The sequence below is a fragment of the Lepidochelys kempii genome, chromosome 15 (assembly GCF_965140285.1).
Source record: "Lepidochelys kempii isolate rLepKem1 chromosome 15, rLepKem1.hap1, whole genome shotgun sequence".
Lineage (NCBI taxonomy): Eukaryota > Metazoa > Chordata > Testudines > Cheloniidae > Lepidochelys > Lepidochelys kempii.
In genome coordinates, this window is record NC_136394.1 from 9,248,129 (window position 1) to 9,275,152 (window position 27,024).

The following is a 27,024-nucleotide window of genomic DNA, read 5'->3' on the forward strand; positions in this document are numbered from 1 at the left end:
TCCGGCCCCAAGTCCCAGCGGATGCTCTGCTTTATAGAGCGAGGCACGAGCGCTGTGCTCACCCCAACAGCTGGGCGCTCCTCTTTGCAGCACAGCGGGGAGCCCCGACAAGGCCCTGTTTCACCACTTTTATCATTCTGTCCAGGCCAACGTTTCAGACGGAGGGGACTGATTCTCAGAGGTGCTGAGGACCGGCAGCTTCCAGTGCCTTCAGACGCAGAGCCAGCGTTTTCCAAAATGGCTAGTGATGTTGCTGAGGCATCACCCTCTGGGAGTCAGGGCCGTGGTAAAGCTGGGCACCCAAAGAGGAACACCTCCAAAATCACTAGTCACTTGGGAAGGCCATGGTGGGAAGTCAGGCACCAACATATTGGCTGGATGTTCAGGGGTGCTGGGCCCCAGGCAGCATCTACTGTCTTCAGCCGCCATTATGGACACTCGGCGTGCCTGGAAATGAAACCGCTGGGTCGGTGATGTAGGCGCCTAAGTTTGCAAGCACTGGTCAGGGTTCCCAAGACAAAACTCCATCCCATTCTCCTCATTGCCCACTTATGCCAGTTAATCTCACTCCTGATGGATTTCCTTGGGAGGCAAGAGACACAACTTCAGGGAGAGCCAAGCAAAGGTGTTTTATTACACGCGGCTCATTCTTAACTTGGCTCCGCAGGAGAGAGTGCGCCTCAGCCAGCCATGCTCCCTGTCTCGACACAGACAGTGCCCTCTATAGAGCACTGCTTGCTCCCAATGGCGCAGGCCAACCAGGAGGAAGGAATGGCTGACTGCAATCAATGGCACGCTGGTGTGCTGAGTGGAGGAGAATCTGCCTGGAAACAGTCTGGAAAGACAGCATAAATGTGATCTCCAACTCGCCATCCGACAGTGGACAAATCTGGTTTAAAATTATTTAAAACCAGACTGCATTAAAATTCGCAACCAGCAGGACAGGTTTGAAGTCAGCATGATCTAAAATAAGGAATTAAGGTCTTCCCCCACCCCCACCTCCAAACCAACAGTAACAGTTAGTAACAGGAAAGACACCAGACATTCCATAATATTGACATCTATGCAACTGGGAACATGGTATGACCTGCCTTGAAATATTAGACTCGCTACACCGGCCATGCCCACATTCCTCCTGACCTGCGCAAAGGAAAAGTAGAGGCCAAGATTCTCGGAACTGCTAGTGATTTTGTTGTCCAACTCCAGGCATCTTAAAAGTGCCCGATTTTCGGAAAATGTGGAGCACCCGCTCTCTGAACATCAGGCCCCTCGAAGCTGTCTCAAGCTGAACTCAAAATCATTGGTCACTCTGAAAATCTTGGCCAGAGTCACAAGCAGGTCACCAAAAGGGGCTCAAACAAGCCTACATGAACGTGATATTTCAGGGAACACAGTGCTATGTTTTACTTACAGCACCTCGTCATGAGAGATGATGCTGGCAAAGCAGTTTGGTTTTTTCCAAGTCAGCTCTGGGAGCAAGTAGAAATGGAGATTTGTGCTCTTATTTATATAGCACCATTGGTGCTAAGGAGCTTTACAGACATAAAAGAGGCGATCCCTACCCCACAGGGCTTACAACCACATTCACACTGAAAAGAAGCATTACCACCATTACCTGGTGCAGGAGGCTGGGCTGAAGACAATAGGAGATTGGGGGACTATTTTTTAATAGAAGTAGGTGTCAAAATAGAAGCTATTGGTTGGCCTAATAGGAAATATTCTCTTTAATTTTACACACTGGCTATGGCTGATGTGATTTTATGAGTGGCAGAGGCAAAGTAAAATACATATATAACGATTCATCCATAGCTCTGAAAGTGCTTTACATGATGGGCATCATTAGACCCATTTTACAGATGGGGAAACTGAGGCACAAAAAGCGGTGAAGTAGTTTGCACCAGGTCACCTAGCAGGCTAGCAGCAGAGCCAGGAAGAGAATCCCAGTCACCTGAGCCCCAGTTCAACGCCTCACCCTCTGCCCACCCTGCTTCCCATGATGACCTCTGTTAAGATAAAGTATGATAGGCCCAAAATTACATGATTCACTGAAAGGACTCTGTAGCTGTTTTTACTTGTAAGCCCCCACATGGGTTTGCGGTCTCTTGGGGACCCACAGAAATCATTTGCACCCTAAACAAACAAATCAGGTAATTTTACCATTTGAAATTTTCCAAGAGCCACAGGTTTAGAGGCTGCATCCCAGAGAGAATCATCCAGTATCCATCCAACAGTCCCTGGAACAGCAGAGTGGTGGAGGAACGAGGGGGTCTAGACGAGCTGAAGACCCCCTATTGGCCGATTTGCAAAGGTGCTCAGCATCTCTGAAAATCTGGCTTTTAAACTTCTAGGTATGGGCACAGCCAGCCAGCCCGATTTTGAAATTTGCCATTCAGAATGAATGAAAAGCCATATGCTGCCTACCCATCACTTGTTGGGGTTCCTACGTTCCCCGTTAGACAGAGATGGACTCAACAGGCTCTGGCAAATTTAATCCAGAATAAATCTGAGCACTGTCACAGAGCAGGAGAAAGAACCAGCCAGATGCATGGTTAGGTCTGACCTTATCGGCTTCCATGGACCCTGCAGGAACATGATCAAGCTGTTGTGCTTCTGTAGGTTTTATTTTTTAATATTTTTTACTAAAGTTTTAGACAACCTGGAGCGCACAGAAATGCAGGTTAGATTTGCTGCCTCTGGAAAGTTACAAGCAGAACTGGTAGGACACAAGCTATTTCAAAAGCACAGATTCCATTTTATTTTTAAGCCGTTCAAGAAAATACCATTGACAAACACTGCCTTTCCCCTGATGGCAAACACACTGAAAGCCCAGCAGGTGCAGTGTTAGATACTATATGTTCCAGCTAATCTCAGCCCCAGCTTACTGGCGTTCATATACAGCAGCTCTGACAGGGAGGGTGGAAAGGTGGTGAGCCAAATGCTGCTTTCAGTTACACCGGCATAAGTAACACTTGAGGCCAATGAAACTTTGATTTCATACTCCAGGTTTACACCAGGGTAATAGAGCAAAATTTGGACCAGAGACTGTAAAAAAGTCTGTATCTTTCCTAAGAAATACAAAACACAGAGCAACAGTAGGGGAAAAGCGCTTAAAAGAAAGAGCCCGATACATTCTGTGTTTGCAGTGTCTGCTCTGCAGCGTAACTACTCACCTCATTAGAGAAGTGGTCGTAGCATCCCTGCTTATTGTATAGGGCCCGGGCCTGCTTCTTCAATTAGCGCAGCTCTTTATGATTCATTGGTTTACATCCCCCTAAACAGGTTTCTATACAGTTTCTACCAGATTCGCTGAAATATAGATCAGTCCCTTGGTGTTTTGGAGAAGCAGACGTGCCTGGAAACCCAAAGAGCCATCTGCGAAGTTTTGCCCCAGCAGATGGCTGAACAGACCACTGAGCAAACTGGAAGGTGCTGTTGCAAAGAGGAAAAGTCTGCCAGACCTCCCCCCTCTCTCCCCACCACGCACACACTCCAAAGTAACCATGTTTCCATGGCAGACGGGGGAATGATCCTCATTGGCATCCAGAGGGAATGCCACCAAGCAACCCAAACAGGAAGGTGCAGGGCCCCTAAGAAACCAGCCAGGAGAGCTGCAGAATGTGAGGACTACTCGTGGCAGTTTTGCTACTGACCTAGAGGGGAGCAGGATCTGGCCCTGACCTCAAAAAGTTTATTCTTCAGATCAAAGAGGCAGGATTTGGAGCCTCTCCTTTAAAGCCGCATAAAATCATTGTGAATAATCAGATTATACAGCCAGAGAGGCAGTGTAGCCTACTAGTTACCGCAGCGCATTAGGGAATCTGGGCTGTAGGTCCAACTCTGACTCATTCCATGGTCTTGAGCAAGTCACGGATCTCTAGACCCTAGGTCCCTAGAGGCTAATGGCAGTTAAGCCACTTGTTGGGAAGCTCTGTTACTGATTGAGATCCTCAGATGGAAGACACTTTACCAAAGCTCAACTCCCAGCTGAATAGTCCGGGAGAGCTCACTTTCCCTCTTCCCTTCATGGGGAAGTGACAGCCTTATCAGGAAATGCACGGTGGTGAGGAGGGAGCTATAATAAAGGTAAGACATCCATGGTCAAGACTGGCTCATCCTTTCCCAATGCTTTGTCCATTTCATGTTCTAAGGGAGCAAGATCTCAGGGATTCAGGACTCCTGGTCTCCACGCCTGGCGATGCCATGCACTCCTCTTGGGCAAGTCACTTAGCCTCACATTTGCAGAAGGGTTCCTGACCTTCACATGTGCAGCGTCAGACTCCTTAAGCCTGTTTTGCAAAGTGCTGCACATCCCAAGCTCCAGCTGAAGTCACTGGGAGTTGCAGGTGCCCAGCTCTTCTGAAAGTCAGGCCCACAGTATCTCGGATGAGACACCCCAGAACCCAAGCGCCTCCCGTGAACCAGCCTTTGTAAACGTAACCCCTGTGCCCCAACATCCATTTTGCTCTCTGAAAAATGGAAGAGGTGATACTTACATACCACATGGGAGTGTTGTAGGATTTAACTCATTCCTGTCCGGGTGATCTGTAAGTACACAAGATTACTACTGCATGAAGTGTGGTAGGCAGCCTTGGTGCCCTACAGAGATCTTTGCAGGCTGTGATCAGTATGTATCTTGGCTGTACTCAACAGGTGGCTCGCCGGTGCTTCTTTCACACTATGCTCCCAAGGACTCACTGTGTTCCAGCAGGCCTGTCATAAGGTAACATTCGCCACGAAGCATAAGCAGCAGCTCCTCACCTCCACGCAGGTCAGCCTCATGCTGTGACACTCACAGAACAACCTACAAGAGCCCATCCTTAAGAGGACAGGCTGACTCTTAAAGCTACGGAGGAGAGGCCAGAAGATGAAGGAATCCACTGGGGGCAGAGGAAAGGGGTGGGAGCACTGACAGGAGAGAGAAAGATGTAGAAGCAAGTGCATACAACATATTCTTTGGTAGGTAAGTGCAGCCCATCAGGGCTGGGGTAGGCAAGTTTATGACTGTGGCTTCATGCTTGTCTGGAGTTCTCACACTCACCAGGTCACTGCCTTTTCTCTGCTAGGAGAAAAAGGTGTGTTCTTATCATAGATTCATAGATATTAAGGTCAGAAGGGACCATTATGATCATCTAGTCTGACCTCCTGCACAACGCAGGCCACAGAATCTCACCCACCCACTCCTGCAATAAACCTCTCACCTATGTCTGAGCTATTGAAGCCCTCAAATTATGGTTTAAAGACTTCAAGGTGCAGTAGAGGGTGCTCAAGAATGTCTAGCATAGTTTCTGGGCTTTATAGGACCAATACACTACACATTTGTTTTACATTACAAATTGCTTCCATTGTGCAGCTCTTTACATCAGCTCTTAACAGTGGGCACAAGCTGGTATACGAGGCAAAATTCATCTCACGCTGACTGATCTTAATATCGCGCTCTTCTGAAAAATAAAGACCTCTTACTCCCATGTCAGTGGAAGAGACGACCTAAAAGGAGAGCAGAATATTGCAGCTGAGTACTGCCATGAAAATCCGAACTGTCACTCAGGCGGGTAATTTGATGCAGTTGCCCCCAAAAAGCAATTGACCTAATTACTGTGAAAGTGTTATTGTCTGTTTTTGATTTTGTTCTATTTCATGTTTGTGTTATTTCCAATGTGCCCTGAGGTGCTGACATGATAGACACTTTAAATGGGTACGCTAAAACCAGGTAAATCCTAGGGAAGACAAGGGAGTCTGCAGTTTTCATTTGAGTTATCTGACTGAGTTAACAAAAAGAAAACTGGACCTAACGTGTTAGCTTAGCTAACTCCAGTTAAGAATCATAGAATCATAGAATATCAGGGTTGGAAGGGACCTCAGGAGGTCATCTAGTCCAACCCCCTGATCAAAAGCAGGACCCATCCCCAATTAAATCATCCGAGCCAGGGCTTTGTCAAGCCTGACCTTAAAAACTTCTAAGGAAGGAGATTCCACCACCTCCCTAGGCAACACATTCCAGTGTTTCACCACCCTCCTAGTGAAAAAGTTTTTCCTAATATCCAACCTAAACGTCCCCCACTGCAACTTGAGACCATTACTCCTTGTCCTGTCCTCTTCCACCACTGAGAATAGTCTAGAACCATCGCCTCTGGAACCACCTCTCAGGCAGTTGAAAGCAGCTATCAAAAAATCCCCCCTCATTCTTCTCTTCTGCAGACTAAACAATCCCAGTTCCCTCAGCCTCTCCTCATAAGTCATGTGTTCCAGACCCCTAATCATTTTTGTTGCCCTTCGCTGGACTCTCTCCAATGTATCCACATCCTTCTTGTAGTGTGGGGCCCAAAACTGGACACAGTACTCCAGATGAGGCCTCACCAATGTCGAATAGAGGGGAACGATCACGTCCCTCGATCTGCTCGCTATGCCCCTACTTATACATCCCAAAATGCCATTGGCCTTCTTGGCAACAAGGGCACACTGCTGACTCATATCCAGCTTCTCGTCCACTGTCACCCCTAGGTCCTTTTCTGCAGAACTGCTGCCTAGCCATTCGGTCCCTAGTCTGTAGCTGTGTATTGGGTTCTTCCGTCCTAAGTGCAGGACCCTGCACTTATCCTTATTGAACCTCATCAGATTTTTTTTGGCCCAATCCTCCAATTTGTCTAGGTCCCTCTGTATCCTATCCTTGCCCTCCAGCGTATCTACCACTCCTCCCAGTTTAGTATCATCCGCAAATTTGCTGAGAGTGCAATCCACACCATCCTCCAGATCATTTATGAAGATATTGAACAAAACCGGCCCCAGGACCGACCCCTGGGGCACTCCACTTGACACCGGCTGCCAACTAGACATGGAGCCATTGATCACTACCCGTTGAGCCCAACAATCTAGCCAACTTTCTACCCACCTTATAGTGCATTCATCCAGCCCATACTTCTTTAATTTGCTGACAAGAATACTGTGGGAGACCGTGTCAAAAGCTTTGCTAAAGTCAAGAAACAATACATCCACTGCTTTCCCTTCATCCACAGAACCAGTAATCTCATCATAGAAGGCGATTAGATTAGTCAGGCATGACCTTCCCTTGGTGAATCCATGCTGACTGTTCCTGATCACTTTCCTCTCATGTAAGTGCTTCAGGATTGATTCTTTGAGGACCTGCTCCATGATTTTTCCGGGGACTGAGGTGAGGCTGACTGGCCTGTAGTTCCCAGGATCCTCCTTCTTCCCTTTTTTAAAGATTGGCACTACATTAGCCTTTTTCCAGTCATCCGGGACTTCCCTCGTTCGCCACGAGTTTTCAAAGATAATGGCCAATGGCTCTGCAATCACAGCCGCCAGTTCCTTTAGCACTCTCGGATGCAACTCGTCCAGCCCCATGGACTTGTGCACGTCCAGCTTTTCTAAATAGTCCCTAACCACCTCTTTCTCCACAGAGGGCTGGCCATCTATTCCCCATGTTGTGATGCCCAGTGCAGCAGTCTGGGGGCTGACCTTGTTCGTGTAGACAGAGGCAAAAAAAGCATTGAGTACATTAGCTTTTTCCACATCCTCTGTCACTAGGTTGCCTCCCTCATTCATTAAGGGGCCCACACTTTCCTTGGCTTTCTTCTTGTTGCCAACATACCTGAAGAAACCCTTCTTGTTACTCTTGACATCTCTAGCTAGCTGCAGCTCCAGGTGCTATTTGGCCCTCCTGATTTCATTCCTACATGCCCGAGCAATATTTTAATACTCTTCCCTGGTCATATGTCCAACCTTCCACTTCTTGTAAGCTTCTTTTTTATGTGTAAGATCCGCTAGGATTTCACCGTTAAGCCAAGCTGGTCGCCTGCCATATTTACTATTCTTTCGACACATCGGGATGGTTTGTCCCTGTAACCTCAACAGGGATTCCTTGAAATACAGCCAGCTCTCCTGGACTCCTTTCCCCTTCATGTTAGTCCCCCAGGGGATCCTACCCATCCGTTCCCTGAAGGAGTCGAAGTCTGCTTTCCTGAAGTCCAGGGTCCGTATCCTGCTGCTTACCTTTCTTCCCTGTGTCAGGATCCTGAACTCAACCAACTCATGGTCACTGCCTCCCAGATTCCCATCCACTTTTGCTTCCCCTACTAATTCTTCCCGGTTTGTGAGCAGCAGGTCAAGAAAAGCTCCCCCCCCAGTTGGCTCCTCTAGCACTTGCACCAGGAAATTGTCCCCTACGCTTTCCAAAAACTTCCTGGATTGTCCATGCACCGCTGTATTGCTCTCCCAGCAGATATCAGGAAAATTAAAGTCACCCATGAGAACCAGGGCACACTCCCCCTCTCCCCCCCAACCCCATGAAGACACAGACTTCCTGGCATTTGCCTTCAATTTTAACTAAACTACTGGAGCTCTAAGGCAGGGCTGCACTTGCAAACTTAAGCATTTATAAAAGCCAGATATCCTGTCCCTCCCTCTGGCTCTCTCTTCTCGTGGAGATGCTCAGTCCTTTCTACCCCTGTTGTGGAGCTGCAGAGACTCATCTGGTCTAATGCCAAGGTGAATCAGCAGAATAGCTCTGCACCTACCCACTGGGTCCTAAAACTAGTCACATGCACTTGCCCTTCCAAACACTCTCCTGGTGCTGGAGCAATCGTGCACGCATTCCTTCCAGAAGAATCACACCTGGGAAGTGGTGCTATTGGGTGCTCTGTAATAGTCAGAGCTTTTCCTGGGTATTTCTGATGGCGAGGGGAAATCTCATGCTTGGCTGTTCCAAAGGTTCCTCCATGAGGACTGCACAGTCCATACACTAGGTTCTTCATTTCTCTAGACAGCTCCCTTATACCCAGGTAAGGCAATGCACCACTTGCCTAAGTTCCAGCTGTCCCAGAACAACTTCGTGTGGACACTTGTTCCAGAAGGAGGGTGTTCAGCTATGGAGTTATTCAGGAATAGCTCCTCCCCAATAGCTCCACGTGTAAACAGGCCCTCAGTCAGCAAAGCACACCAACATTTCCCATCAGGATTAACATCTACTAACTTGTGATGCTTCCAGGCAGACAACGGCCACCTGCAACATTCCCACAGACTTTGATGGAAGGAGGATTGAGCGATATACCGTAAGGGAGAAGGACAGAGGGAGTCACTGCTTTTACTGTGGAAAATAGGTCAAGAAATTCTTGCCCCGGAACTAAAAAGGAGCCAAACAGTAACAGCATGTTGAATTTTATGGAGCCTTCTATCCAAATGAATTAAGCTTCACAACCCTCCATGGAGGTAGGAAATCAGTAGCATTCCTATGTTGTGGATGGGGAAACCAAGGCAGAGAGAGGTTAAGTGACTTGCCCGAGGTCACACTGCGAGTTAGTGATAGAACAAGGATTAGAAACACAGGTCACACGACTCCCACAGTCCTGGGCTTCCACCACAAGACCAGTTTTCCTTCCCACAAGGGCCCAGCACATGACAGTTGGGTCCAGTCAAGAGAGTGGCCGATTAAGTAACAGCAATAAGGAGTGAGATTCCAAAGATTTGGGGCCAAATTCTGCTCTCACTTGCACCCCTGGCAACCCCTTGAATTCAAGGCGGAGGCTTGCTTGGATGCACTCAGGAGTGAATTGCATAAATTGGGGATTGGTCCTGCTTTGAGCAGGGGGTTGGACTAGATGACCTCCTGAGGGTCCCTTCCAACCCTGATATTCTATGATAGCATAGGCCAAATTCTACTCTGTCTAAGGAGTACTGCCCTACTGTGAAGAGCCGAACAGTTCTTGTGTAACTTCACATGCTCCGACCCACTAGGGTTGCACACTTGGCAACTTTTAATGGCCAGTTTATGACTGCACTTAAACAGCTGCCCATGCCTCTTGGAAAACTCTGACAAACAGCTTGCTTGGAGACCGTATTTCTCAGCCACCATTCAGCATTTAAGGTCACTGGCACAGAAGCAGGACTATGGTCTCTTAACAGCTTGTCTGTGCCTGCTTCCTACTTCCCCAACTGCAATATCCCAGCAGATTACAGTAACCATGACCAGGAGTGAAAGTAACCTAAAGGACTTATCAGAACGCAGGATGGCTGGGCTCCTGGGCAAGGTGCAGGGGTGGCTCTGGGCCCACGGGCGGGACTGGGGCCAGACTCCCCCAATCAGTCCTTCAGCGCTGCCCAGCCCATGCTGCCCAAGGCTCCGGCAGCAATTTAAAAAAGGCCTGGGGCTCCAGCCACTGCTGGGAGCCCCAGGCCCTTTTCAATCGCCAGGCCCCGGGGCAGCTGCCCCTTTTGCCCTCCCCATCAGTGCCCCCCCGCCCCGAACAGTGCTTAAAGCACCGTCACGGCAGCACTTTAACGTGGTCTATGTACCGGCCCGTACCTGCAGCCACTTTCTTACTGGCACGCTGTACCGGCTTAGTTTCACCTCTGGCCATGACTTTGATACCATAAACACCAGGCACCACGACTACTTGCTGGTCCTTTTGGAGAGGGTAGGCAGGGGGTAAGGAACCCCACCCATGTCCCCGCGTGTCTTGAAGCCATTGACATCTCGCTCATTGCCTGGGATTCGCATTTGCATTTGTTCCTGTGCATAAGTCACAATGTACCAACATGGAGAAGGGCTCTGAGGACTGCACAGCCCACTGGGGGAGGAAGGTATGCCTCACCTTGCTGATTTTGTTGGTTTTGGGAAGGGTCTGGCTGACGTGCAGGTCGGAATACCTGGGGGGCTTTCGTAAAGGATTGTTGATGTCACACGGCACAGATTCTGTCCGGACTAATCTTGCTGGATCAAGAAGGGAGATGGGGAAAGGAATTTAAAAAAAAGGGAGAGAGAGAGAGAGAGAGGGAGAGGGAGAGAGAGAGATCAAAGCTTTAAAACAGCACTTCAGGTCGGAGTACAGGTCGCTCTGCATAGGAGCCCTGCACTTGAAGACAATCCAGTTTCTGCTTCTTGAATTTCTAAAAATACCGGAGCTAAACCCCAAAGTAACCTCTTCGCTATACCGCTTAACCATCCACCTGAAACTGTCAATTGCCCCGCCTTGGGACCGCCTGGGACATTTGGAACACAATGCGCCAGCTGAAGCCAGATTGTATCTACACTCCTTCCCACCCACTTCCTCAGCCAATCACAACACACTCAGGATCCAATCGGACTCAACGCCGAAGGGCTCAAGTGGGACTTAAGTAGTGCCCGGGGTGAATTTCATCCTGTAAGAAGGCAGCTCCCATCTCAAGGAGGAACAAGTTGGTTTATTTTGACCACATGGCTAATTTCATCAGTGCGGAAGGTGGCTTATGTGAACCATCTCCTGACCCAGAGAGGAGTAAATATTTGTAAACCACACACGCCACTAGCAATTCTGCACCATGACGACTAGACCCTCTTTCCCGTCTGCGGTGTGAGTCTCTGCGTTACGTCAGGTTTCCACACGTTTCAGTCGAATACCTCCTGCTGTGCAGCAGGGAGACAACGGGGCCTTGCTGCTGCATGTAGCAGGGGCACTCTCGAAGCCGCAGGGAAGGAGGAGTTAAACTCAACCTCTACTCATCCTCTCGTGGGCCCATGCCGCCTTGCCTGGGAAGGTCACGCTCCACACACTCCCCCTGCCCCTGGGTCAGGGGGAGCTGAAATGTTTATTCGCTGACTGCTAAAAAAAACTCTTTTGCTTTCTTGCTGTGAGCACTAGCCCTTGTGGAAGGAGGACTCACTCCACCCTCTCCCATTGCTTGACTAGCACATGCCCTAGGGGTGGCCAAGGCAGACAAATGACCTAGGCTCTGGCTATCTTCCAGGCCCTTGTCTTGAGCTTCATCCTGATACAAACGTCTGCCCTGCCACCACCCATGTTTCCGGGATCCCATCCCCATGTCTTAAGAAGGCAATTGGGCCCTTGCTCCGATGAACCCTAGCATGGGGACCTCACTCCTGTTTCAGGACAGTCTCCGACCCCTTTTCGCCAATCGTACCCAACACCTGTATGCTCCTCCCCACCCTATCTTTACTATGACCCCCACAGCCTCCATGTTTAGAAGCTTCTCCCCTTTCCCACAGGGAGCAGGACAGCCCTTCCCTACTTCCACATGACCCTTCAGTGTAGTTTTCCCAAGGCTGGATTTGATGACGAATTATTGAGCAGCAACCCAGAGCTCTTCCGCTGGGAAGGGCTCCTCACACGTGCTATGATGCTACTTTGACATGCATCCCCCCCGCAGGGTCTAAAATCTCCCAGGACAGTGCTTGGCAGTGATGCTGGAGTTCTCATGCCTGCAGTCTACATGAGCACAGTCACCTGCTTTTCCCTGCTCTCGGTTACTGCCAACAGTTCACCGGGACAGAGGACGGAGCTCCGCCTAGAATCAACAAGGAAATAACCTGCCGAAAAGTTGGCATGAGAAACGATGGGCAAAGCCAGCAACTGGAAGGGGCAGCTAAGTTGACACAGCAGCCCTGAGGCAGGGCAGGTAATCATCAGTCCCTTTCAAGACTGCTTGCTCCAGGCCAGGACTCTGGGAGACGCTAGGCAGCATTGGCCGTTAGTCAGTCTGGGAGCTAGAGAGAACCACAGGGTCTGTTTGAGTTCAAACAGCCACAGTACAGAACTACCATTGCAGTGACTATTCAGGGCAGCCCACCTGTGAAAAGAAGTGAACCACCTCTGAATCAGATGATGCCCCATTCTGAATTTTAGATTCCAGAGCACAACTGGCCTCGTTAGGTGCAGTAAGTAACTTATTTTTTAAAAAATAGCAAAAAGGGTTATTCTCAATGAATATGTTTTTAATAATCAGTTGGTATTTAACATATTCTAACGGCCTTATTAGATCTAAAATTATATGCATATTTTGGAATCTTTATTTCAATTTATTTTAATTTAATTTACAGCATTCCCCCTAGGTAATCTCAAAGCACCACCACCCCCGTTTTGCCCTGGGAGCACGTAGCCAGAATTCAAATGAAAAGGAAAAACTCTTCCTGGTGCAAAGCCTCCCTTCTGGACTTGTAAATGTGCCCCGTTCCTTTTCATATTTATGAACTGCGCTCCTGGAGGAGAGGAAAGCAGACAATTTCAATAGCACAATTAGCATCTGAATGTGCCTTTGCCTGACATTAACGCTGCTGTTTCATGTAATGAAATGAGACCCGCATGCATCAACAGAGCCACCGCAGATCTAGGGTCCCAAACTTCCACCCAGGCCAGCTTTCAACGTTAGCAAAAGGCTCAAACCTGTTGCACTTACCCCGCGTTGTGGGGAATCTGAAAAGAAAAGGTGGCAGGGGGAGGGTGGGTGGAAGTGGTTTGGAATGCAAATCTGCCTCGCATCGGACAGCTCGTCTCCCTATAAGCGGAAAAGATGGTCGGTAACATTTTCAAAAGTGCCTATGTGATGTAGGAGCCTAAGTCCCATTGGCTATAAATGGGGGTTCAGGCTCCTAAGTCACTTAGGCACTTTTGAAAATTTTTACCTGGCAAAAACATCAAGGAAGCCAAAGCTAGTAAAGGGGTTCTTACCTCCACGGTGGATGATCAGTATGTGACAAGGTGGAGCCTCTTTGGTGCATTTGTTGTGGCACTTTAGCCTAAGAGAAGAAGCAATAAAAACAAATATGAAGGCGGATCCATCCCAGTCCCTGGGCGGACGTGAGGAGGGACTGTCACACGTGGGCCAGCTGAGAACAAGGGAACCTTAATGTAGAAAGAAATTAATTTTGCAGACAGGATGGTGGTGACTCAAGCTAACTTCCAAGTTGCTTTTGTTTCGTGTGGCGTTGTCTGCTCAACAGTGTTGGGCATGCACCAGGGCTTGGCGGCATCCTGCTGGCTCCACCAGATCCTGCAGCTGTTGCTTCAAATGATGCACCCCCCCTTTGGCAACTTTCACCCAAAGATGGGGCTTGTTTCACTGTACTAGGTCCAGGGGTGGAACTGGGGCTGCAGGTCACAGGTGGTAGAAAGGGTCTCCAGAAGGTAGCGGCGGTGGGAGGTACATCTCCCGGAAACAAGAGGGCACTGGCTGGGAAGAGAGGAGACAGGGCACCTAGGAGATGCACTGGTTTAGCAAATCTCAGAGTCCACCTGCTCCGATGAGACCACGGCCAGAGTTGGAGCCACTCCCCACCCCAGGAGAGCCGTCAGCAGAGGACAGCTGCAGCATTGCCACTGCTTGCTGTTGGGGGGTCAATACTCCCCCACCCAACTCATGCAGGAGATGAAAAATATGCATCAGTCCCATACAGGTGAATCATGCCTATTGCCTCTGAACATCTGTGAACAGGGCAGTGGGGGTGTAAAGGATACAGTACAACTCTGACGATCGGAACATCCTGGAGGAACATAACACATTCAGATAGCCGCGGGTTTGGGAGAACTGCAACGGGATCATTTCGCCCATCACAGAAATGCAGGCATCTGTTTAACAGCCAAAGGGTAGTTTCACAGGGCCTAAGCAACTGGGTCACCTCGTGATTACTGACACCGATACCCCACTCAGACATATTGACCTAGACAAGGTCTGTTTGTCCTTCCCCCTCCCAACCAACTTGGGGTGTGGGCTGGAGGAGCTGAAAAGTGAGCAAACGGCAAAACACATTCTTTAAGCTATCCACAAACACAGTCTCCAAAGCCAGCTCCAGGGCACCTCCCCGGCTAGCACTCCAAGCGCTCTCGGACGCTTCCATTCTCCGCTTTACAGAGATCCCCGTAACGTGGTAGGTTAACGTGCTTCTGCTCACGCTCCCAGCTCCCCTTCATTAGTAACTGACTCTCAGACATATGTATTTGGCTGGGACCATCCCCCCTGAACTGTCAAGTGAATCCTTTGGGAGGGAGGGAGCATCTAAAGGCACTTGACTACTCAGGTTATGACGGGGGGAAATTTCAGCTGGTTAAAGTAACCACGGAATTTAGGCGGGAGGAATGTAACTCAATTAGGGCTTCCTCCCAGCTTTTGTGAAAAGTTCCACGGGCTCTAGGCCACAAATGGTTAAAGCCTTGATTCACCTCTCACCCAAAATGGTGATCACTTCCAATGCAGTGCTCTCCTAGTGCCATGTTGGGGGATTGGCTCATTTCCAGCTCACTGTAGCAGCGATACCTAGCCAGTCACTCACAGAGTTTCCTCCACCATCTGGACTTTTTTCACCATGGGCTTTTCCAAGAATGTATCTGGCCCAACCCAGCTTGCATTCGGAGATCATTCAAGAGGGGAACTAAATCTACCCTGGCAAGGAGAGCCACCCAGTATTCCAGTGGGCCTCTCGGTTTTCTCACTACTGCGATCCTGCATGGATCACGCAGCTGAGTGCGGCTCCATGCTGAATTGAAAGAGATGCCCAAGCACCCTTCTGCTGCTAGGAAAACCCAGCAATTTCATTACTGCCCAGAGCTGCGGAAACTAACATTTCTGACAATCTAGCCTGAGACAAAGGGAGCAGAGACCCACACTCTGTGCCAAGAGCTCTTTGCTGTTTCCTACTGAATATTATCCAGAGCTAATGCTGGGTTGCACTTAATTAAAGCATCTGGCAGCAGAGGAGAAATAATTCGGTAGCCCCCTGCTCTTCCTCCCTCTGTTTTGCAATTTATCTCTGCCGCTGCAGTGTTCCTTATGGTTTTATTACCAAGACATTTAACAGAAATGATTGGACCATTTCAAGCTAGGATTGTTTCATTTAATATTCTGTGCAGCCTTTATTATTTAACACAGGCAAGAATATGAGTCTACTGAGGGCTTCACCCCTGGTTCAGACATATAGATATAAGCAGGCTCTTATGCCTCTAAAACCTTTTCACTGGGTCCTAATTAAGAATGTAAGAGTCCCAGCCTCCCATTCTGCCCCCATGAGCCAGAGCAGAGGAGGGCTGTATAAGCGCTCAGTGCACACGCATGGAAAGCAAAGGAAAAAACAATATTATAAAAGAAACAGGGTCAAGGGAATAAAAAAATTAAAAAAAAAAAAATACAACAAGCGGCCACAAGTCAATGAGCTGGGTAATGAAAATTCAGGAGCCGCATGGTGTTAGATTTCGTTACACAAAGATTCCTAGAAGCAGAGCCAAGGATTAATTTGATATTGGAGGCTTTGGGGGGTGGGTTGTTTGTTTGGTAACCTGCTTCTTTACAGGGAAGAACAGTGCCAGCAGTGGCTGGGTAGGCAGAAGGTGAGGAACTGGAGTAGTTCGTTAGTCTTTAGTTTTTTGTGAAAATCCACAATTAATGTGGTTTTTTCTAAGTGCTCGTACAAGGCTGACACAGAAGCAGACACAGCCTCCCGCCTAGTGCATTTCAATCCCAAGATACAGCTCTGCACTCCTCTCGTTTACTCTCACTTCGCCAATGCCCCTCAGACCCCCCTGCTGTTTAAAGCAGCGGGTTCCAATCCCACTGTCCTCCCTGTTCTAACCCAGGTCCCTCAAACCTCCTTTGGCTGTGTGTCCATTTCTGCCAGTGAGAAGGAGCAACATTAGCTGCCACTGTTAATCAGAACGATCCATTTCAACGCAATTGCACACAAAAGGGGAGGGGTGAGAGGTTTGTCAAGCTGGACAGGACAATATTAACGGAGAATTACATTTAATTCTCAAGGGCTTACAAAGGTGTACCAAAAAAAGGGGAGGTTACAAAAAGTACTTGGCAGTGTCACTATTAGAACAATGGGATCCAGCTTTAACTATGCAAAATATCATCATGTATTGCACCAGGTTAAACCTCCCCTCCTTGTACTAACTCAATATTTTATTAACATAAAAATGTTAATAAACACCATTAAGAAGTTAGCATTGACTCAGTTACAAAGCAGTGACTTGGCATATTCCCTAGCCTTAGAAAAGCAAATGATATCTCGGGTATCCAGAGTAACTTCTGCAGGGTTACTCTAGAATCAGAACAGTGTAACAAATCAGAATCTGGCCCACTATTCTGTTAAATCCTGCTCATCTTTGTGGCCTTCGAAGAACAGCCCATTTCCATTAAATCACGTTTTGCAACTTTGTTGTTTGTTTGTTTGGATCCTCTACAGCACAATGAGCTTCTCAGAGAAACACAAGTTTGTAAGATTTTTGCTGATGCCATAAAAGAGAGAAGGCAGCTCAAGGCAATGGTGCCATAAATAGAGACGCATCCGAAGCTCTGAGCTACACCGCACTCTGGGTAACGCACAATTCATCTTAGTTACTCTCATCTGCAGGCACAGCTGTTTCACCTCCTGGTTCGCTCGGCTGCCAAGGCGCCGTGTGAGAAAGCGTTACAGGATGGTGAGTGGAACGCCCCAGGCACGGGAGCAGGAAGGCTGGGAAATCCTTCAGCGTCGCCCTGCAGAAAGAAACTTGAGGGATACAGAAGAGGTGGTGGGATACCGCAGAGCAACCAACTGCGTGTAAAAGGCTTGATCCTGTGAGTTGCGCAGTCAGTGGGAGTGGAGGGCATGCACCTCCCAGGAGGTGATTGGCACCTTGCAACAGTGCCCTTGGAGTTGGGGCCTGATGCGGCTCCCAGTGAGATGGAAGGTACAACTTCCCTTGGCTTAATGTCCAGCCAAAGGGCTCGGCTGGCATCACCTAAAAGCGGAGTGGATTTTCTGTACTAGGGCGAAAGGACACTACAGAGAGATCAACTGGACCCAGACCATAGGTCTGCCACACTGGTCAGAACCATGAGTCTCTCAGGTCTGGTTATCCCTCCTCCAGCAGTGACACACACCTGAAACTTCAGAGGAAGAGAGTGCATCTCCCCAGCTGGGCAGCATGCATGTCAGGGAGGGGGGAGAGAATTCCTTCCTATTCTTCCAGGAAGTGTGCTTTACACCCCAGAGCAGGAGACTGGGACTACCTCTCTCTGCTTGCATTGTTACACATGCTATTCCTAGGCATAAAATTACCCCTGTTATCCATTATTAATGTACTTTCAGATTCAATCACAGAGCTGTACAGCAAATACAATTACTGCCAGGAGTTGATTTATTGCTAGGTAACACAACAGAAGGCCAAATTTAACCAAGGGACTCCATGGGCTGAGTCTCCCGGAAAGAAAGCAGGAATGGACAGGTTATCAGCCAGATGCTGACCAGTTGCTGCCCTAGACCTTCCCTTACCTCCCCTCTGAGTTTATGGGCACAATACACCACTGGGGTCTCTGCCACTAGAATCAAGGAACCCGAGCACACGTCTCATCAGCCATCCTCTGATACCCCAAATTACTAGCCTTCAAAGCAATCTTTCCACTAGTGCAAGGATTAGAGTTCTCTCCAAGTCAGCTCTTCTCCCCCTCCCTCTCCCAAATTGATTCAATGTTACCAGAATTTTGTAATCCATGTTTTGTGCACCCTACAAAAAAACAAACAAACACATGCCTGCCAGGAGGGGGTGGGAATGGGGGTTACCTCTCTCCCCTCTGGTTAAAGGAAGGCCCCACTGTTGCCAGCCCAGAGGGCAGGGATGTGTGGAGAAGCAGGGCAAGGTCAGCTCTTTCGCTGGGAGGAGGGAGGAGTTCATTCCTTTGCTCCATGCCCGGCACATTAGAAAGAGGATGTGCTGGAGGAAGCAGGGTCTGAGTCTGGCTCCCTGGGAAGTGGCTTACAGAGGAGAGAACTAGGGGGCTATGTTCTCCGCCTCTCTGGAGCCCTGGCTGAAGTGAGCCACATTTTAGGCTTTTGCAGTGGTTTCGGCTGAAACACACAGCACCTTGCACCTTCACCCGGCATGGGCAAAGGAAGCCCTTTTGGATTTGTTTAGCCATTGAAGGGGCAGGACATTCTTCGTTATCAAATGGAAAAGCTAACGTAAAATGCACCACACAATGGGGTTTAAACAGCAGCTAGGCCTACAGAATCCTGCCCTGCCCCGCATGGCAGTCTGCTACAACAGAGGCACCAGCTGGGCCCTGTGTCAGCCAGGTGCTGCAGCAACCAGCTGGGGAGATCCGCGCCGGGGGTGAGGGGGGAATCCTGACCTTCCAAACTGCAAAGAAAGGCAACTTGTGAGTGAGGCAAATGCAGCCAGAGCAGACGAGGCATTTGGTGCTCAGTGGGAACTGCCCTTGCTGTCTCAGGTCAGCATGTAATGGACAGGTGCCTTAGCTCCTGAAAATCATCCTCACACTTAGCCACTCTGAGCAGCAGGCTCAGGAGAGAGCTGAATGGACTGGGGACCTGAACTAACTTCTCCCCCGACCTCGGAGCAGTGATATTGATTTGCACAGGCAGGGCATGGGGGAATTGGTGGATGAACTCAGGACTTCAGCCATTAGGGGCGTTTTGCTTATCTCAAAGTCATGGAAAGAATTTTCATGCAGATGAGAGGGGAGACAATGGCAGGCCTGGGGACGTCTGAGCCCCATTCAGAAAAAACACACCCAGAGCGCTCAGGAGATGACGGCCCAGTCATTCCTTTTGCAACATTAAGCAACAACAAAGCCAGCTTAGAAACCATGACGTACTTGCAGTTTTTACATTTTAATCCAAACAACATTCCTTTCCCACAGACGGTGCATGTCTGAGACATCCAATACTTGGTGGAAAATCTGCAGAGGAAAACATCAGATAAGTGTTAAGAACAAAGAAGGTTGCTGTGCCCTACCCTGGGTGGAGAAATGCTTTATAAGCATCGCTACCCTCTATGCTTTAGCCCCCTCCACACAGCACCAGCGTTTAAGTCTGTTACAGTGATCAGTCAAGCCAAAACAAAAACCAGAGCAGTGAGTTTCCCGCAGCAGCCCTGGTGCAAGAAGTAGCAGGGTAGACGTTCCCGCTTGGCCTGGATCTCCAGCTCCGAGACCTACCCCCAGGCCAGGTTTCAGAGCCCGAGCAAGAACATCTTCAGGGCTATTTTTAGTGCCGCAGCGTCAGCCTCGTAAGCCGAAATCTGCAGACCCAGGTTCTGAAATTCATCCGCGTTGGTGTCTTACTGCGGTGCAGACAGACCCTAGAGCTCGGGCCTTGCCACCCAGCTGAACGAGGGCGGAAATGGCATTTGACAGACATTGACTTCAGCAAAGGAGTAAGGAGAAGGAACTGGGAAATTTGAAGGAGATTGACAATTACAAACTAGATCCTCTTTCATGTTAATCTGCCCTTAGCCACAGCCACATCAGTCAATTTGTCAGTCCGTGTTAATCAGACGGGGCTCATCTTGATCTTTGTCAACCCACTAGAAGCTCATCCTAAGCACACATGGGACCATGCCGAGCAGCTGGGATTTAGCAGCACCCTCCCTCCAAAGGTACAGGCCAGGCAGGGTGCTCAGACGAGTGAAAGCCAGGATGACTGACAGGAACAGAGTTTTCAGTTCAGTGGCCCTACCAAAATATTGTCGCAGGGCAGGGGGAGAGACACGGCACGACTGTTTCAAGTCAAACAAAATGTTTCATATAATTTTCCAGGGTTTTAAACAGGTTAATAAAAATAGAATGAAAATTTAAAACACAAAGGCTCTGCACTCAGAAGAGGCTTCAGCTCCCAGCTCATGGACTCCCTGTGCGATCCAACTAGTCCCTTCATGTGTGTGTCTCAGTCCCCATCTGCAAAATGGGTATTAAAAAGCTCCCTGGCCTCGCCCCTTTGCCTGGTCTAGCTGGATTGGAAGCTCTTTGGGGCGGGGAACATCTGCCTGCCAAGGGGGCTCCGATCACTGCTGGGGTCCCACGGTACACAAATAACTCACAACGACTGGATAGGTAAAACACACAACTGTGAGCACCCTCGAGGAGGTCTGGAAAGGAGTTGGTCTCGCTGCAGGATGAGGATGGGCAGAAGCTCCGATTTGGAAACCCCCCCCATCTCGAGCCACAGCCTAGTGCCACGTTCCTTTCCTGCAGCTGAACTGGGCTCCTGCACGTCACCCCACCCCAGTGTGGGGCAGTTTCCATTCCTTTTTCTCATGCTAGCTACAAAAGCAGCAAACAGCTTGTGTGGAGTTTACTCCAGGGTGGCAGGCCACAGATCACGGACAATCTCTATCAACCTCAGCTCAAGCCTTATCTAAACTACATCTCAGCTGAAATGGAAGTGAAATTTGCCCCTAGAATGCTGTGCCTACATGTTGGAAGTAGAAGGGGATCCCTCCGCACCCCCTCCTCCCCTGCCCATCAGCTCTGTGCTGGAGAAAGAGAAACGATGGGTCTTATTGCTCCTGGCCTGGCCCGGGTCAGAGGTTTTAACTCAGTAAATTACACACCCTGAGAGCAGCTCAGAAGTGTTCTGCCCTCTGCGACTAGTTTTCTCTCTGGTTTGGAGATAGAGAGCATTGGGGTGGCCCCATTTATGCCCTTTCATGCTGGCAACTGGGAGTTTAGTGCAGTCTGAGTAATGTGGTTGAACAGATTCATCTTGAATGGGCTCCATGTTTCACCCCATCAAACCCCTGACCAGCAAGCTTGCGTGAGCTAGGGCATTATGACCACCAGATGGTTTTTCCTCATCCCTGCCTTAGAGCCTGGGGACAGTGGTGCCGCTGTGACGTCACGTGAGTAATGCCGATTTGCAGGAGCTGATGATCTAGCTCCATGACGTTTAGGGAGAGGGTGATGAAGCTGACGAGTTTTCTCTTTGCTTCATCATCCCTACTACCTTAATAGATTGCTGGGCATTTCCGTTATGGCAGCCCGCCACTTACTGCTGCCATGGGACTCGAGGAAGGAGCACGGAGGTCTGGCAGGCGGGCACAATTTTAGAGGAGATGTGTGACAGGGTCTCTGACCAACCTGCCTCTCTCCAAGCAGTCAGGCTGGCATGAACATGTCATGGGCCTCCGGGTGCTAAAGCAAAATGTAAAACTCCCGCAGCTACCTACTCAGTAAGGCTGGGAGGGGAGAGATCTCTGACTGCAAGTTCCCAGCAATGAGATTCCCATTCAGGGCTGGTGTGAAACCCCAAACAGTGCCAGTGGCTTCTAGCATGAACAGCTTCTCTTCTGCATGTGAAGCAGTGACGCAAACAGATTAGATACTGTAGCTGCCTTGGCAAATCTGCTGCCAGCGAGAGATGTTTGTCTCCTGGGCGGGCTCATGCCTTTCCCCCTTCACTCCATCTGGAAATACAATATTCTAGATGAGGAGGACTTGTGGCACCTTAGAGACTAACAAATTTATTTGGGCATACGCTTTCGTGGGCTAAAACCCACTTCATCGGATGCATGGAGTGAAAAAAACCAGTAGGAAGATAGATATACACAGAGAACATGGAGAAATGGGTATTGCCATACCAACTGTAACGAGACTAATCAATTAAGGTGTGCTATTATCAGCAGGAGAAAAAAATTTTTTGTAGTGAAAATCAAGGTGGCCCATTTCAAACAGTTGTCAAGAAGGTGTGAGTAACAGTAGGGGACACCATTAAATTAGGCTTGAATAAAGACTGGGAGTGGATGGGTCATTACACAAAGTAAAAACTATTTCCCCATGTTAATTTCCCCCCTACTGTTACTCACACCTTCTTGTCGACTGTTTGAAATGAGCCACCCTGATTATCACTGCAAAAGTTTTTTTTCTCCTGCTGATAATAGTGCACCTTAATTGATTAGTCTTGTTACAGTTGGTATGGCAACACCCATTTCTTCATGTTCTCTGTGTATATCTATCTTCCTACTGTATTTTCCACTGCATGCATCTGATGATGAAGTGAGTTTTAGCCCACGAAACCTTATGCCCAAATAAATCTGTTAGTCTCTAAGGTGCCACAAGGACTCCTCGGTTTTTTTGCTGATACAGACGAACACGGCTGCCACTCTGAAAAATATTCTAGATGGTTAGGACTTGAAGCTGGATTGCTATAGGAAAGTACTCTGAATCCCTCCCCTCCCACCACATGCTTTTCAGCTACACCTCTGACTTACTCTTGCTTTCCCTGTGTTCTTTGGAATGGCGCTACCTAGGGAGAGTTAGCTTTTCTGCTTGGTGTCAATTGCTTGGGGCAGGGGCTGTCTTTCAGTATGTTTGTACAGAACCTAGCACACTGGGCTCTCAGTCTATGACTGGACTTCCTATGTGCTACACACGTTTTCTGGATCTCAGCTTTCAGCCTTCACAGCGGTCAGTCTTGAAGTTCGTTCATGGGTCAAAATCAAATGCAAATAAATTGCTGTGTCAGGTGTGAGGCTCTCTCTCACACACACATACCAGGGGCACGCCTCTGACCCACATAATGGGGGCCAAGGGGCTGCAGAGAATAGGATAGGACGTATTACAGAATAGAAAGGCTGTTGCCTGCCACAACAGGATCCTTGTGTTCAAGTGTGAATTCCCAGGACAGATTCGTGTGGCACTTCTCAGCGATACCGTACCTGTGTTTGATTGAGTTTCCTAGATCACGGCGGGGAATCTGTGGGGACCAGCGAGGCACTGACAGCGTATCTGCAGGGTGAGAAGACAGAACAGAAACAAACAAGGATTCATAAGGGGGAAGGCCAGATGTTACTCTCTGAACAGAGGAGTATGGAGGAGCATTACAACCAAAGAGAGAGGAGCATCAGTTACCGCAGGGATATAACGAGAGCCCTGCAAGTCTGCGGATATCCGTGGATAGCCGCACGCGCAGAGGTGGATATCCGCGAACCGTGTTTGCAGATCAGATGTGGACACAAATTTTGTATCTGCACAGGGCTCTAATTATAACCAGTCAGCATGAGAGTTATTTGCTTTCTACCATTTGCAGCCCACTCCTGCACTTCATTTACCCAGGCAGAACTCCTACGGACTTCATTTCCCTAGCCCCTAAGCAAGTACCACAGGGTCAACTCTTTAACTCAGCTAAGGAAGCAGCTTCTTCTCCCCTCCACTCACAATAATCAAACAAGATCAATAAGTAACTAGTTTTGCACAGGCATGAGGGGTTTCACTCAGAGAGAGAGAACGAACAAACGAACGCACGCATTTGCACCAGTTGATTATTCTTCCAAGATACATTCAATCCAGCACACACACAGTCTCTGGGCAGCTGGGAATACAAGTCTGTTAGAGACAGTTAATGATTTCCAAACAAGAATGGGAAGATGAAGCCTAATCGGCAACTCATAGTTTATTAATAAGGCATCACATCCTTGTGACTGTATCTCTATCTTAACAAAAAGCCAGCTGTCAACCTCTTAGAAACCAATTTAACTACTGTTCAAATCATAGAAGATTAGGGTTAGAAGAGACCTCAGAAGGTCATCTAGTCCACTCCCCTGCTCAAAGCAGGACCAACCCCAACTAAATCATCCCAGCCAGGGCTTTGACAAGCCAGGTCTTAAAAACCTCTAAGGAAGGAGATTCCACCACCTCCCTAGGTAACCCATTCCAGTGCTTCACCACCCTCCTAGTGAAATAGTGTTTCCTAATATCCAACCTAGCCCTCCCCACTGCAACTTGAGACCATTGCTCCTTGTTCTATCATCTGCCACCACGGAGAACAGCCGAGCTCCATCCTCTCTGGAACCCCACTTCACGTAGTTGAAGGCTGCTATCAAATCTCCCCCATTCTTCTCTTCTGCAGATTAAATAAGCCCAGTTCTCTCAGCCTATCCTCATAAATCATGTGCCCCAGCTCTCTAATCATTTTCGTTGCCCTCCGCTGGGCACTCTCCAATTTGTCCACATCCCTTCTGTAGTGGGGGGCCCCAAAACTGGACGCAGTACTCCGGATGTGGCCTCACCAGTGCCGAATAATCATTTCCCTTGATCTGCGGGCAATGCTCCTACTAATACAGCCCAATATGATGCTGGCCTTCTTGGCAACAAGGACGCACGGCTGAATCATATCCGGCTTCTCTTCCACTCTAATCCCCAAGTCCTTCTCTGCAGAACCGCTGCTTAGCCAGTCGGTCCCCAGCCTCTAGCGGTGCATGGGATTCTTCTGTCCTAAGTGCAGGACTCTGCACTTGTCCTCGTTAAACCTCATCAGATTTCTTTTGGCCCAATTCTCTAATTTGTCTAGGTCACTCTGGACCCTATCCCTACCCTCCAGCATATCTACCTCTCCCCCAGCTTTGTGTCATCCATGAACTTGCTGAGGGTGCAATCCATCCAATCATCCAGATCATTAATGAAGATGTTGAACAAAACTGGCCCCAGGACCAGCCCCTGGGACATTCCACTTGATACCAGCAGCCAACTAGACATCGAGCCATTGATCACTACCCGTTGAGCCTGACGATCTAGCCAACTTTCTATCCACCTTACAGTCCATTCATCCAGCCCATACTTCTTTAACTTGCTGGCAAGAATAGCATGATTACAAATAAAAAAGACCTCTTTTGTATTTCCCCTTCTGAGAGAGGATAGTGGGAGCCCTGCCTGTAAAGAAAATCAAACACAAGTTCCTTAGCACCTTGATGGCTGATATGGCTGGGGAGGGTAAGTCATTGCCAAACCAGCCATCAAGTTCACAGTGTTTGTGTCATGCACTGACGCAGCAAAATGCAGACACACACACAGCTGGCCCGATTAATTGCCCATCAAACCAACGGAAAGCCTTCCACTCACTTTGACGGGCTTTCAATCAGCCCCTGAAACACAAAGGGTCTCATTCTCTTCTTACTTGTCTTAGTGTAACTCCGGAGTGGTTATTCTACTGAAGTCTCTGGTGTTACACTGGACTAGTAGTGATGTCAGGAAGCGCAGAATCAGGCCCAAACCACTGACTTCCTCTCTGATGCAAACAAGTTGGGGGTGTTGGAGGAACGGTTAGAATGAGCAGTGTAAAATTTCTCTCCTGGGTGGGGAAGACTATGGAGTTGGTTATGTATCTAATCCTGCAGCTGGATCCGTATGAGAAGACCCCTGCCTGCAACCAAGAAAGTCTGGTTGCAGGATCGAGACCAGAGGATCAGGGACCAGGCCTAGCAGACCGAGGGGCAACGAGCCAGTGACAAACTAAGGGCCAGGCACTGCTCAGAGCTGCAGCTCCCCTGGAGCCAACAGGGAGGAGGGCTGGGAGAAGGAGAATAAGGAATCCCCTGAATTGTGGCAGGGGAGTGAGGAAAAAGTGCTTCTTGCCCACACAGACTGAGAGAAAGACTGAGGAGTCCAGGGGGAGGAGCCAGGTGGAAGAGAATATGAAAGTGGTGGACTTCCTGGCTATTCCCTGGCAGTGCCGCACTCCTTAGAGGACACTGCAGCCAGGTGGCTCTAAAACCTGTATCAAGGGCCGAGCCAGCTTTCCTGAGAGCAGGAACATATGCTCCCTCCCCTCCCAGTCCCTGCGCTGGCACTGAATTGATCCATAGATTTAAAGACTCAAAAGGGACTTGAGACAGATAGTGCAGGAAATGGCTGTATCTTTGGGAGATCTTACTGTATTAGGTGTATGTATCATTGTGGGCCAGGGACTGTATGTAATTCCAGGGGGGAGTGTGACCACAGCCCTCCAGGAATGAAGAACAGTGAGGGACGATTAGGCAAATTCATTCTGGTTGTAATACCTCCAGAGAGGTACCACCACATGGAGAGGCTCTATTGGTTCAAACTGGATTCTCCAGAGACCAACAGACAAAGAAGAAACTTTTGAATAAACAGCCTGAGAGTTTAAACTGATTTGGGGCCTTTGTTCTGAGCCAGCAGACAGGAGACCCCAAATCCTTCCTGGGAAGGGTTGGAAGGACTTTTGCCTAATGCGGCCCCATGGTAAGCTTTTAGCATGCGTATAAGAACTTTGATGGTTCTTTATATGTTTTCTCTGCAATACTTTCCCCTTAAGAATGAATGTCCTTGCTTATAAGGGTTGTGAGGTAACTTATAATGGCTGGCAGTTACAGCGGTGCACAGCCTTAGAAGAGAACAGACACTGGCCTATTTAGGCAGTCTGACTTGCTGGGGATATGGCAGTGCAGGGAGGGAACCGTGCAGCCTAGAAAATCCCTGCTCAGGAGGGAGACAGGCATGGGTCTCTGCCCAGGCAAGGTGACAAGCCTAGAGTGGGTGCTCTTGCTGGACCACGGAGGGGGAATATAGATGCAGTTGCCTGAACCGTGAGAGGTCATCCAGTCTGACCTCCTGCATAACAGGCCACAGAACCTCCCCTGTCATTCCTGCCTCCAGCCAGATTCATATCTGGTTGAGCTACAGCATCTCTCCGAGAAAGACATTCAGTCTGGGGAGCAGATGTCAGGCTTCCTC

At 48.9% G+C, this 27,024-nt stretch overlaps 1 protein-coding gene across 3 annotated transcripts in view; it reads right to left on the reverse strand.

Moving 5' to 3' along the window:
• The window catches only part of KSR2 (kinase suppressor of ras 2), a 283,459-nt gene that overhangs the window by 107,409 nt on the left and 149,026 nt on the right, over positions 1 to 27,024 (reverse strand). For 2 of the 3 annotated variants that reach the window (XM_073312611.2, XM_078848923.1), the window contains exons 6-9: positions 23,214 to 23,283; positions 13,455 to 13,522; positions 13,183 to 13,281; positions 10,605 to 10,723 (exon numbers count right to left, since the gene is read on the reverse strand). In XM_073312611.2, the coding sequence (XP_073168712.1) occupies positions 10,605 to 10,723; positions 13,183 to 13,281; positions 13,455 to 13,522; positions 23,214 to 23,283 (356 nt within the window). Of the gene's footprint in view, positions 1 to 10,604; positions 10,724 to 13,182; positions 13,282 to 13,454; positions 13,523 to 19,374; positions 19,459 to 23,213; positions 23,284 to 27,024 lie in introns of all 3 variants that reach the window. The other variant, XM_073312610.1, reaches the window with a different exon arrangement.